Source organism: Syngnathus floridae, chromosome 6 (assembly GCF_059516105.1).
Source record: "Syngnathus floridae isolate MCC-2025c chromosome 6, RoL_Sflo_1.0, whole genome shotgun sequence".
In the NCBI taxonomy this organism is placed as follows: domain Eukaryota; kingdom Metazoa; phylum Chordata; class Actinopteri; order Syngnathiformes; family Syngnathidae; genus Syngnathus; species Syngnathus floridae.
This window is the reverse complement of record NC_142418.1, coordinates 14,732,448-14,746,772: the sequence shown is the minus strand read 5'-3', so window position 1 is coordinate 14,746,772 and position 14,325 is coordinate 14,732,448. Positions and strand designations below refer to the sequence as shown.

Genomic DNA, 14,325 nt, shown 5'->3' with positions numbered 1-14,325 from the left:
CAGAAAGCATAAAGGACAAAACAATTTGAAGTTTTCATTTTCTTGTTCTCCCACCTCCATCTTTAATTAAATGCATGGTCATTTTTTGTTTATGCAGTGGAATCTGAAATATATTTTACATCATCTATATAATTATTTACATTGTATATTTCTATATTTAATTTGTTTATTTTATACATTTGTTTATTTATGCTATTTATATATACATATTTTAAAGCAAGGCATGAAAATGTAAATACCAAAAATTCCAGTATTTTTTAAAATATATTTCTCTATTTTTTTTATTTTTTTTAAAGTCAGGCATGACAATGAAAATAACAAAAATTCCAATGTTTTTATTTAATTTTTTTGGCCCCCATATTTTGCCCAAGAGTTTATTTTGTCTATTTGCACTACAGACTCCAAATATACCACATATGCACCGGGTAAATGTATACTTGTCGTTATGACTCTTACCAAACATGGCTCGGTTGCACTACTTGGACTTGAAATGAACCGTCCGTGTAAGAATGCCATGTACGCTTAATGTCAAATGCATATAAAATGTCATGCATCAAAGGAATGTGGCCGTGGTTAATAAAGCGCGCCAGACGGAGGCCGCGATGTTCTTTCGACACCTCATGCATTTTAATGGCGGTCCAACACCACGCGTTCAATGTGTACATGTGCCGGTTGAAAAAAAAAAAAAAAGAAAGCCAGACAGAAAATGAAATCTGACCCCAAGTGAATTTTCACATTCTACAGGAGCATTAATTTAATTTTGTCTCCTGCTCGTGTGCGGTCCCGCAGACAGAACCAGACATTGATTTTTTTTTTTCAGCTCCGCGGGTGGCAATGGCACTCTGGACAAGCGCAGTGTATTACGTTTGTTCGACAAATTGTGGTTTGAGGGCTGATGCCGCAACTGGATCAAACTCATAATGCCACTATTACAGCCTGGTTGAAACTTTTGCCATGATGCACTTAAAGGTCACTGTCACTCCTGAAGCAATGTTTGATCACAACATTTTTGGGAGTCAATTCAAAATAAACTGGTTGCCAGCCAACTGCATTTTTTTTTTTGCCATACGAGTGCAAAAGGAAAAAAAAAAATATCAAGTGCGACTTTTATATATGAACCATTTCTGAGCCTGCACAAATGCTATTTTAGCGTCATACAATTTACACACTGATATTTGATGACATCATTATTATCCTTATTTTCCTTTTTCGCGGTTCTACTGCTTCACATTGAGGGTCCAATTTGGAACAAGCACAAATGTGATCAAATACTTTCCAACCCCATAAATGGAGGACGAGGGCTGACCGACATTTGCATCGCTGCAAAGTGGCCACAAGCTCAACCACAGAATCACCCGAGTATTTTTTTTTTCTGAGCGCCATCACAGCTGTTGATCAGACGGAGCGAATAGAGATAAAAGGACGCATATTTTGTTAGTATCTCCAAAAATAACAATTGTCCAACAAATTGAATGTGATTTGAAACGGCGGGGCGAGGAACGTTCTCGCCCATCGCTCGCTGGGCCATTCTACTCCGACACAAAACCCGATGACCTTTTTTTTTAGTTGTAATGAGGCATTTGAGTGCGTCCGTACAGTTTAACTTCACTGCATCTGTTCAACCGTCAACTTTGATTGTCATCTGGATCATTAGTTTCTTATTAATTGACTTTTTCCTTATGGCAGCAAGCTCTAATAAATTTGGTCTTGAGCAGTTTTCAAAGACATTAAAAAGTTTGGAGAAGCTCAAGTTCACCTGTAAAGGGCTCAACCGGGTCTGAAAAGTTTAATCCGGGCAACTTTTTTGTTTGAATAATCTAAAGACTGGGGTTAAGGGAGCACTTGCGAAAAGGATGCCCATTAGTTGAAGCCGAACGACGCAAGGTTACGTTCGACGTCTGAAAACTTGAAACATCTTCGCAATCACGGCAGCTTAATGGAAACACGACGGGAATGTCAGTAGGCAAATTAAAACAACTCGTCACAAAGTCAGAAATGAATCGGCGAGAGGCCGCAGCTGGCGTCACTCGGGTTACAAATGAGTCAAATGATCAAATGTAAAAGAATCCGACTCTCCTTCCAGCGGACCCTCGTTTGAGCGAACCGTCGCTAATGAACGTGACTCAGCCTGGACAAAAATACGGATGTGCAAATATGGCCGCTCAAGGTTTTCATTTTGAACTTTTTCTCAACAAAGTCGATGGAATCGCCGTCCGTCTCGCTTCCATTCGTTTTGCTTCGAGTTGCAGGTGAGAGCCGGAGCCTTTCGAAAGGTGAAAGGTCACAACATGGCCGGCCCCCTTTCATTTTTTTTGTGGGAATAATGCGGGGAATTTCCCCTTGGCTCCTCCCAGGGCAAAAAAAGAAATCCTTGGTTGAGGGAAGAACTTGACCCCTTTGAACACCTTTGGGATCAACCAGAGCGGCGCTGGCGAGCCGGCGGGCCTTCTCACATGAGTAATGATTATCCTCTGGATAAATTGGCAAGACCATTCCCACACCAAAAATCTTCCCAGAACCCGCAAAAGCAAACTCCCCGCAGAGCGCATCAAAAGCCGCTGCTCTCATTCCGAGTGACTGATGCTTGCTGACGTTGCGTAATCAAATCATCGCAGTTATTGATACACATCCATTTTGCCGTCTCGCCAGATGAACATGTAAGACGGGAGCAATAAGGCTCGCCCCCGGGCGGAAGGATGTTATTGGCTCGCACTTGACGATTAGGAAAAAACGATATTAAGAAGGTTGTGATGGATGAGTGATGTCACTTCCTGCTTCCCCCCCCCATGGCTTAACACTATGGATTTTATTTTATGCATCCCAAGATAAGCGTCCAGGCTTGTAACATTCACATGAAAGCAAAAGCAAATGATGAAAAGATGCTCTGATGTTGCTGAACTCATTGCTTTTAAGAATAATTTACCCTGAGATGTTTTTTTTTTCCCCCTTGTCTCGATGGCTTTAAAATGGCCGCAGCCATTTGATTTTTTTTTTTTTTTTTTTTTTTAATTTAGCTTCAAAGCTTCTCCCTCCAAAGGGACAATGAGACCTTCATTTGCGTAGCGGAAGCGCCAGAGCAAACGTATGTTGACGCAAGGAAGAGAATGTGCTTTCCTCAAGAGCAAAGAAATCAATGCTCTAATTTACACCTACATAAAGTTTTGTCGAAGCTGGGAAGGAAAACGTAAGACCTTACGAAACCTATTTCGGTTTTTAAGTCGAATTAAGATGAAAACAATTACTGTTTAGTTGAATGTAACAACAGTAATCTCATTTTGATCATTGTAATTGGCATTGATTGTTTTGTGCTATTAACTTAAAACGCATGTCGGCCAAATCATTCTGCTTCCTTATTTACTGCCAGGCATTTTGTAATCATGCAGAATTGATTCTTCCCAAAGAACAAGATTGCGAGTTTCTGCAAGTGGAAGTGATTTTTCCAGGTGAGGCCGGCGGCTTAATAGCAAATTGCCGCTTATCAGCGCACGGCAAGCCGTGGCCACTTTGCAGCCTCTCATCACAACCGGCGGCGGTGGCAATTTGAAAATAGTACTTTAAAAATACCGCGTTTTAGTTGTAGACTTCAGAGATGCAAAATACAGTATACAACAATAGCCTCTTGACTCAAGGAACATTGAACTATGTTATCTTGTAATAAATAACATAATGAAATATAAATCCAATTCTTTCTCTGTGGGCAAATCCTTCATGGTCGTGTCACCATGAGGGCAAAATGTCACATTAATCATAATTATCACTGTTATTCCTAATTATCCCTCCCACGGGCTGTCATCAACTGGAAATGAAACCAGCGTCAGTCTATCCAAGTCCAGTCAATGATGTCCAAACTGCATGTGAGCGTGCCAAAGTCACTTATCAAACAATTCCACACGGGGGGCTAATCTGTCCCCTCGGCTATCGCGCGGCCACAGGCGGCGGCTCGCAACAAAGGTCCAATCAAGTCGCTCCTATTCCGGGCCCAGCCGGGTTTCCTCTCACGACCACTTATCATGTTTGTTCTGACATTCCCGACGTGGAGCACCTGGCACACGACACGGAGAACGAGACACTCAGTCCAAAAAATACACTCGTGGAGTACTTTTGCAATGAGGTTATCAAAATATTAGGGACAGGCTTGCATTCAACTTTCATTCTTCCTCTTGTGTGACAATGGCGCTAAAACTTTCCCGTGGCTCGCCAAAATAAACGGATAATGTAATGTGCATGCCAGGCCACTAGTTGGCGACACTTTTTATGTAGTTGTTTTAAATACAGAAATGACTTTTTTACGGTAATGCGGGTGGCATTAAAAATACAGATGTCTGTTTGTTTTTTAAGTATTAACGATCTGCTTTGAACCGTCAGTGAGGCCAGACTAAATCTGCCTCACTTCAAAAGTACAAGCACAATAAACATATTGTTGAGTTAATGGCCACTATATATCTTTTGATGCAGCTCTTGCATCAGATCATTAATGAGCTTGGCTTGCTGCTGCGTTTGAATAAAACAGGTCAGTAAATAAGGACTTGACACAGATACACGACGACGTAAGCATTGGACAAGATAAGACGGACTGTTCTCATTTTCCGCTATACGGCAATATGCTTCACGGTCTTGATTGGATTTTAATTGAGGGCACATTTTTACTGCTCATCAAACACGACACGGCTGTCGCGCATACAGTACACTGTGACCGCTGACCCGCCGGTCAACCCTGTCGAGATCCAATCAGTGTCTGTTGACATTGTTTGTTCGCACTTTTTTGATAAAGGTCTCCTCATATCCTGAGTTGCTGCTCAAAATGTTGTAAAGAATGGCAAATATTGACCCTTTAATCTACAATATGGCATTGGTTTCACATCTTGACCAAATTTGTTTTCTTATTGCGCATCTGATGCCCGGCTTAAATGTTACATAAGCAACTTGCTATGTCTTAATTGGTTGTAAAAAAAAAAAAAAAGCAAACAATTGCAGAGAATTTATAGGGTTAGGAATCAATAGGTAGATTATTTTCATATACAGACAGCAACTTTTTAGACACGCAAATATCTAAGAAATATATATTTTTTAGATATTTTTCTAACCATATACAATAAATACAAATACATAAATACATTTTCTGCACACATTTTGGTGACAAACTCATTTTGAAATCAAATGCCAACGCAAAGAGTTTTTTCGGCATTTATTCAATTTATTTTGAAAATGAATTACAAAAAACAGTGTGCTACATTTTAATGTTAGGTAATTTTGGTACAGACTTGAACAAGAAACAAGACATCTATGTACATTATTTTGTATTGAGGCGGGACAGAACTGGCCCTGGGGCCTTGAGTCAATCTTCAGACATAAACCCTAGAGAGGATACTGCAGTACAATGCATAATCAGAAAGTTAAAAAAAAAGTCTTGCAGACATATCGGTATGCTGTGTCTTCAGTGTCATGTCCATTTTTGTCTCCTCTTCCCAAAAATATTTGATTTATGAGTCAAGACATTACCAAATGCTTGGTCTGCCTGGTATTCGCAATACTTTCACTTCCACTCCCCTCGGCTCAGTTGCTGGGAAACATACTGACAAAAACACACCCCTCCCTCCAAATGAGCCGGGCCGGGGCAAGGCTGAGGAAAGGGGAAGTGCCGCTTAGCAAGGCAGCAGGCGTACCCTGAGGAGAACTGGACTAGAGCTAATTTAAAGAGTTTCTCCGCGCTGGCCGGATGCTGAAACGTGTCCGCAAATTCCCCTTTGCAAGCGTCCAGGGAAACGTAGGTCAGATAAATGACGGAATTGGACTGACAACCCATCAGGAGCTTCTCCTTGCTGAGGATTGCGTTGGCTTGACCCGCAGCTTTTTGCATCTCCCTCACGACGTACTTCTCGTCATCGTGCTTCCAAAGAGCAAGGTGAACGAGCAAGCCGATTGGAATGGAGAAGAAACTTAGGATGGTTATGGTCCGCTCTCCTATGGAATTGTAGTCGGGGCTTATGGGAAAACAATAAGTCATAGTGGACGCTGACAAATACAAAAACATTGTAAATAACCCCAAAATGACAGTCACCCCGGTAACATAGAAGATCACCCTCTTCCAGAGTGGCCGCAGCCACACTTTCTTAGGAGACACGCTGTTGATGATGCCAATGGCCTCCTTGTATTTGGTTTGGTCTTCAATGATCAGGCGCAGTTGGTCCGGAACGTCCATCTCACTGAACTGGCCGGCGTCCCACGCCTGAAGACTTTCCACGTTCACGGCAGTTAAAGGCTGCAGGGCTTTCCCGTTGTAGATGGACGGCGGCTGGTAGGGAACCACCGTAGAGCCTTGGAGCTGCTGGTTGGGGGTGAAGAGCACCTTCCGTAGCTTGGCCAGGAATTCTGGATTATGGGCTTCCAGGTAGGTGAGGTGACACAGGTGGAGCGGGACGCAGACGTCCGGCTCCAGGAGCACTGGGACGATAGGCTTCCTCTCCAGGCAGTCTCGGAACAGAGACATGTTGGCCTCCAGGAGACACCAGCGGCTCCTCACAAACTCTGAGCTGAGGACCAGCAGGACTTTCTGGCTCTCCTGGATGCACTCGGACATGTTCTCCAGCACGGTGCGTCCCGGCGTGAAGTCGCGCTCGTGGTAGCAGACGCGTAGGCTTTGGGCTTCCAGCTGCTCAATAAGCCCGTGCGTCCACTGGTAGTCGGTGCTGCTGTAGCTGATGAAGACGTGGAAGCTCTCGCCTTGCCTCAGAGGTGGCACGTCGGCAGAAGGGACCACGACGCTGCCTGCACTAGATGATATCTCATCCATCTTCTGGAGAGAGATCAAAGCGTATCAAGCACAATTACAACACGGGGTTCGCCGACGTGCTCAAGAATTCAGATGTCGTAACTCAAATGGACATGCTGAAAAGTATGCAAGTACAAGGCAGACGATGGAGATGACGGGGTCAACGGAACCGTTAATGTTCTCCATTGTTATTAAAGAAACTAGAAGAATACTCAAAGCCATTTCTGATGGAAAATTTGAGCCATCCAAGAGAGGACTTTGAGACCAGTTTAAATAGAACGCTTGTTTTGTTTGTTTAAAATGAACCTTGCAAAACAATCATGCACCGCACAAAACTGTCCCTTCTTACCTGACGGCGCAACGCACAGAAGTGAAAGTAAACACAGGAAGCGGAAAACAGCTGCAGTTCTCAAGTTTCCTTTTTTTTCCTATTTTTTTTAAACATTTTAAAGAGACAGTGCACAATTGTGCTTTCCGAGGCCTTTTTGTTTTTTTAAATCACAAAACTGCCATTGCACAGGGGTGTGTAGACTTTTGATACCCAACGTTTGAATCCATTTCGTTAGACATTTTGATTTGTGTCTCTGTATCATGTCGTGACACGGTGAAGTCTGGTATGCCAAGCCTGGCAACGCTGTGGACCTTGGGGTGTTTTAATATCCGAGAGATAGTGAAAGCCAAAGGGGAATTGATTTGAGTCCAATCCCGTCTGCATTCCTCATGACATTCAATGACAACTCAGACTAGCGAATATACTCTACTTCCACTTAATGAAATGGACCCTGAATAAGCAATGCAGTGTTTTCACGTAGCGACAGATTTTGACGACTGTAATCATTGTAATCAATTTCAACATTGTTGGCGAGTGAAGCGAATTGAGTAAGATCGACAATCAATTGTGCTCCAAAAAAATTACCCACATGCAAATGGAGAAAACGAGAAGGGAGTGATGAGAATTAGCCCTGAGCGTGTCGTTGCCTCAAATTCTGATCAACCTTTCTGCCTTTTTCCATTCAGTTTCCATTAGTGCGTTCCCACACTTTCTCTCCACAAATCATCTGGTGTGTGATGTTACTCATGAGTTGTGTCTTTATAGGGGAAAAAAAAGCAAAAACACAGTTTATTCCTTATTTAATCTGTGGGAGTGTCTGTGTCGTGGAAAAGTGACCCTATTCATCACACCAGCTCTGCTCTTCTCCCACATTGGGACAAATACCATAAACACATCTTTTATGCTGGGTTATTGTCACATGCGCTCCAAAAATATAAATAGAAATCAATTCTGATTGTTAGAAACCGTGTTTATACCCAGCCAGAGCTAGCTTTGGCTAGCCAGCGCTAGCAAGCCAGTGTTAGCTAGCCAGCGCTAGCAACACATGGTGGTTACATCTTCTGCTCTCTAGTGGCAGCTCATTTCATTGTTCTGCCTGTCACCATCCATTGCCAGCATTCAAATTTAATCTGACAAAGGGACCTCGAGTCCGAGGACGTTGGGCCTGTCCTTCATAAAACATCATCAGTCGCGCCACACCTCTTACTACTACGCGTTCACTCTTTGTAAAGGAACGTCTTGCAGATGGGGAAAGAGAGACGATGTTTAAATCACTGCAAGTTTAAGCCACAGCGCACACTTTTATTTTGGACCGTAAATTTATAACGTCATCTCCAAAATATGTCAATTAATATATACAGCCGCTAATGTTATTTACCGCTGTCATTGCGTGAGCATTGGCTGCTTTTCATCGGAGAAACACCTGACTTTTTGCTTACATTGTCCCCTGATTGCCGGCCAAAAAGAAATAACACGCTTGACTAAAATGCACACAACGTGCAGCAGGTCCACCTGACAGTCAGGCTTCGACGTATTTCTTGAAGAGCTTTATGGTTTGACAGCCTTATGGAATCCTGCTTTCTCCGCACCGTTGCTTCTGGAAAGCCTCAAACCACTTAAAGCAACAAAATGGAGAAATGAGACACTTTTATAATAACAGTTTGAAGAAAATGTGCACTCTAGCTGGGTTGTTAAAAAAAAAATAAAAACAGGAGAAAAGCTTCGCTTTCATTCCAAAGATAATCCCGGATCACCTGCGTACTTTCTGGTAAGCCAGCCATTACGGCCCTTCTGTTGTCTTAGCGTTAGCGTCATGCAATTGAAGTCAGTAGGGAACAGATGTGTAGCTGGACTTTTGAAACTTATTAGCTTATAAAAAAGTCAAGTCCACAGGGTCTAATTTCACGGACCGTGAATCTACACTGTGCCGTAAATGGTAACGGAACCAACACAAATCTTGTGTAATATATTTTGCGGGATAGCTAAAGGGGCTATACAAACTACCGCAGGTTAGCGACGGTTTATAAGGGCCACTTCACGGTGCAGATGAACTTCCAAAGTGTCCAGACTCGAGTGTGCGACTAGCATGCTTCTTTAAAAAGGAATGGTAGCATTTACTATAATGGCTTCAAGTCGACTGTGAGCTCTCCCATAGCGGCGCAGCCCTCCCTGCGCAAAATTAGCGACATCGGGTCCAACCTGCTTCTGTATAACCATTTCATGTCAAGACCCGAAAGGCCTCACATGAAATTGTATTCCTTTTATTTTCATCTTTTATTGCTTCTCTCTATACCTGCAAGCTAATGGTAGTGATTTTACTAATAATGCTCAGAATAAGACAACATTGGATTACAAATTGAGCTTCTCTCGATACGCACGCTCGGGATTCGACCGCATTTCATTTGGGGTAAATAAAGTGGCATTACGACTGGTCCGCAATTCTGTCTTTATTAAAAATTCTACTGCGGAGAGATGAGACGTGGACAGTTGCACATCCCCCTGCTGCACATGTGATCACTTTTCATTAGGCTTCAAGTATGAGAGTTTCTGAGAATTGCATTCTTCTCGTTTGTGCAATGCTGAAGATGAATGCAAAGTAGCAGCATGCTGAGCAGCCATTTATTTTCCAATGTGAGAGGAGACCTCCTACATGGCTTCTAAATGCTAATGTGAACACAGATGTCCACAAGTTTGCAACAGGCCCGTAAGCTACAAAATGAATGCACGCCATGCCACATAAATCAGCAGGTCAATTTGTTGGTGACATTGTAAGTGGGTGCTTACGTCATTATTCTGACTGAGCAAAAGAGGAACGTCAACAAATAATTCGGTTCAACTCTTCCAACATGACACAGCAGCCAATCAAATGATTTATTGAGGCAAATGTGTGTGCGTGTGTGTGTGTGAGGCAGGCAAGCAGTGACGTCCGAGGAAGAAAGAAAGACCGCGTAGAGAAAAAAAAAAAAAGCCAGATTTAATATGCTGCTGTCACACAATCAGATAAGTGGAGTGGACTATTGTTCTTATCCACTCAGATCAGTCCGGGATGACATTTTCCAAGTTGTACTAATGAAATGACATTTAGAGTACTGTGTACATATTTTAAATCTTTATCCGCAATTGGAGTGATTTTAAAATAAGTTTTTATTGTTCAGCGGCCAGAAACAGTACTCAAGTAAGAATAATGTTACTTTTAAAAAAATTACAAAAAATATGATTTTTTTTTATTGAATATAACAATAATAATAATATAGTATAAAGTTATTATAGATTTTAAAAACATTACCAAGGTGCAGTTTGGCCGGATTCAGACGATGCTTTTCCAATCACACGGTTAGCATGTGCTGATTTTGGGGGTGTCATAATCCTCATCACTTCCAAGTCCGATCTGACAAAATTTTGGCCTTCACAGCCGTCGTCAAAAGATATTTCGCCGTGCATTTACCGCATTGCGGTGTCAACTTATTTCATGAAACAAATGTAACCGTTCAATATGGTTTCAATATCTTTGTTTCCCCTCATCTGAACTCTTTTGCCTGGCAGGCAAATGCAAATGAACGATGCTGATTTTTTATTTTTTTTTGGATGAATTCGTCTTGGCGATAAATCACACGAGCATAAGCGGGCTGACAAAGAAAGGGAGCAGGCCAACCGACCGACCGTCAAAGACGTTTGGCGTTCATCACGCGTTGCCTCAGCTGTGGCTTGATGTGTTACCTGACAACCTGCGAGCATCCATCACAGCCGCCCCCAAACTAAACGCATGCATATCGGAGCAGCTGCGACGGCTTGTGCAACATATTTCCGTACAGATGACAGCGCTTATTTTTTTTTTTCCATTCTGTCATAGCTGCATGACCTAACAAGATAAATGACCTGGCCTTTTTTTTTACAAAACAACCTTCTCACAGATCACTGTGACCGCCAATACTTACTCAACCACAATGGAAAAAAAAAAGAATTCAGACCACCTCCAACTATGTTGCTCATTTTTCCAAGACTCAAAGATCCAAATTGCGATGCCCGAAGGTCCGAAGTGGGTACGGGATGTTTATGTGAAGCAGATAACAAGTAGCCACTGAATTCCACCGCACGTATACAAAACAAGCCCAGCAGAGGAAAATATATTTTCTCAGTGGGTGAGCCAAGAAAAGTTTGTCCAACCCTCAAAAATATGAGCTCGTCTGTTGCTAGTAGCGCTCAGTTGGAAGTCCCTTCACAAATGAATCAAAGTCTTGCTAAGAACCGTACATAACTTTTCCCTCAGTGGAGTATTATTTCTGTTGATGGGCAGTATCCTGTTGCCTAGTTTACAGTCAAAACAAAGAAAAAAAAGTACACAGACAAAAGATTTAAATGCCTTGTAGTCCATATAATTAGTACTTGTAGCTAAAAAGATAAATATTGGGTCATCCTAAGTTTGCCTCTTTTTGCCAGTAAAAGTAGCCGATTAGTGTTTTTTTTTTTTAATTTAAAGTAGTCAGACATTTAAGAAATTGTGCAAAAAACTAATGACATTTAACTCTCCAACTAAGGAAAATTTGCTGTTATTTAAAATGTCAGCAGACACGGGTGATTTAAAAAAAAAAAAAAAAAAAAAAAAAAACCTGAACACAGTCACAATTACCGCTGTCTGCTTGTTGACAACAGAATTTAATAGGAAAAAAGTGAGCGGCTACAAAAAGTGAAGCCATTTGCAGCTCTTTTTATCCCTTGGCTAGTTTCCCGCATACTAACGCCTCCTTCAATCGCCTCACGGCAAAACAGATCGTTTGTGGCCATTTTTCTGCTGGAATGAAACAATCTCGAAGCTGTCAGGGACAAAAGTAGTAAGCGGACAATAGTCGACGACGCAAAGCTCCTCCTGCCTCGTTTGACTCTCAGCTCCTCGGAAACCGAACCCCGTGGTGTCAGAGGTTGCTCGGAATGTCGTCTTTCTACGAACGGCAATGAATCATTTTGATACCAAAAGTCTCGCGAGAACGCTCTCGCACCGCAAACAAAGGCGGACGTGCCGAGACAACAGCAAGCTCCATTAAGAAAACATTTGCTCACTTTCACATGGAAGGAGGACAAGGAGGGGGGGGGGGTGTTATGCCTGTTGCTCAGCCATCTTCTGCGGCCCTCCAACACATTTTGGATGAACTGCGAGGTTGACCATGGGCCAAGAAAGACCTTTTACTCTGCGGTCGGCCTTACTATTGCTCTTGGGATGTTAAAGGAGCAGGCGCTCTACTTGCAAAACTTCAGACACGCATGCTCATTCGCATGTAGGTGGCGGGTCTCGCGCATATTTCAAGCCCATGTGGTATGTTAATTCATCAAAAGTTTGAATAGAGCACGGCTGTCTGGTGGTAAGCCCGAATGATATGTACGGTGCGGCGCATAGTTGAAAGTATCAAATCAGGCCACAAATTACAATGTTGGAAAAGATTAATCACCAGAGGAGTCAGGGGAAAAGAAATATAGTTGTATAGTTAACCTGAGTTTTCATCAAAAACCAGACAGGTTTTATCCTTACAATGTATATTTAACAATATTATGGTGAGCTTCTGGAACATTCGAATATTAAAGACGTCCGCGTGGAAGACGAACAACACCAAATTGTGTGTTCTCATATGAAAAACAATATTGAAGAAAGAGGAACTTTAAGTTTGTAAAAGGCCTACCCAATCGAGTTTGTGAGGGATTGCGCAATCCAAGGTGAGGCTGGCTGGCTGGCGCCTCACTTGACAACTACCTTGTGTATTTGAACAGCCTTCGTCTTCACAATGCAGGTCTGTCCTCATTTTGTTGACACGCACGCCACCACTATGAAACCAGGTCTACGTCCTACCGAGCGCCCCCCTCCCCACTTGTTTTTTACTGTTAAGATCTGTCCAATTCCCCCGATGCCGCGCCGATAATAAACCGCGTGGGATCCCCGACGGGAGGCGTGGGAGGGCGTTGGCCGCTGGGAAATTGCGATTTGTGTCACTGATGCTTGAAGTTGTGATGCGTGTCAGGATGTAAACTGATGGCAGACATCCCGTTTCCCATGGAGGAAAGCGTGCGGGCCTTCGTGTAGTAGAGTTAAAAAAAGAAAGGGAGCACTGATGATGAATGAAATGCATTGGGGAAAATAACAAATAAGCATTTCTGAAAAAGCATCAGTTTAATAGCAAAACGTTTGAGAGCCAGCACGCAATTGTCCCTGGTTGTCATGGTAACAAGAGCTGGACTGTTTGTGAATGTTTGGAGGATGTTTTAGAATGAGCGCTGATTCTGATGACTTTTCCATCGGGTTTAACGTGATTGACATTGAAACGCGACCCGGAGTGCGACTTCAGTGTGTTCACGCGGTTGTGGTTGTTCGGGTGATGACTGAAAGGAAAAGCAACCCGGCAATCTTCCGTCGGTCCAAACCATGCCGAAAATTGGCTTCCTTCACTCATTTATTGGTGACAACTCTTTTTATTATTATTTTTTTCTCTATGAACATAACCGTTTTGTGAGCAATGAACAAAACGTTCATCCTGATAATCCCAGTCGTAAATGTTCAGATATAAAAAGTCTACACACCCTTTTTACATGCAGTTTTTGTGATGTTTGATTTTTTTTTTTAATTGATTTTAATATTGATTTTATAGCAATGTTGTACAAGTGAGTATTTGTAAACACTGGAAGAGATTTTTTTGTATCATAGCAAACTTTTAAAATGATGATGGTTTGAATTAAAATGTAGTTTGCCTTTTGGTTGAGGTTCAAATTGTCGCACTTTGTGGGCATTCAACTTTGGTGGCATATTTTAAGTATTATATCCAAATTCTACTGAGAGCACAAATCCTTTCCAGAACTTTTTCTGTTTATCTCAAAGTCCAAATTGTGAATAATGGAAATGATTGATGACTTCGCAGAAAGCAACGACACCCTCCTGTCTCAGAAGTTACATCTGTGAACAACATGTTACGCAATATCACCCGCTGTGCCAGTTCAGCAACTGTTTTGAATTATGAGCTGGCAACACGGGGATTATGTGTCGTTCTTTTTTATTATTTTTGATTAATGGTAATTTGGAGATGCTTATAATTGAACCGTAAATGTAAATTTATCCTTTAGCGAAACTTTTTTTTTTGACAGCAAATAAATAGTGACTTGGCGCTATCTATCAGCTCTTCTGGGTCAATTTCATAACACGTTGTTTTTCTCCCACTTGGTGATCCCATGAACATTTCCCCGACGCAAC

The 14,325-nt window shown here is 42.2% G+C and overlaps 2 protein-coding genes across 9 annotated transcripts in view; one reads left to right on the top strand and one right to left on the bottom strand.

The window, feature by feature from the left end:
• The window catches only part of LOC148396769 (uncharacterized), a 35,202-nt gene that overhangs the window by 4,063 nt on the left and 16,814 nt on the right, over window positions 1-14,325 (top strand). The gene's annotated exons all lie outside the window — the stretch shown is intronic.
• Window positions 5,171-7,107, bottom strand: LOC148396771 (uncharacterized). Its single transcript, XM_088379499.1, has one exon. The coding sequence runs from the start codon at window positions 6,788-6,790 to the stop codon at window positions 5,534-5,536; it is 1,257 nt and encodes a 418-aa protein (XP_088235625.1). The 5' UTR covers window positions 6,791-7,107; the 3' UTR covers window positions 5,171-5,533.

Excerpts from the sequence above, each read along its gene's own strand:
- LOC148396771 (XM_088379499.1), bottom strand. The coding sequence starts at position 6,790 with ATGGATGAGATATCATCTAGTGCAGGCAGCGTCGTGGTCCCTTCTGCC.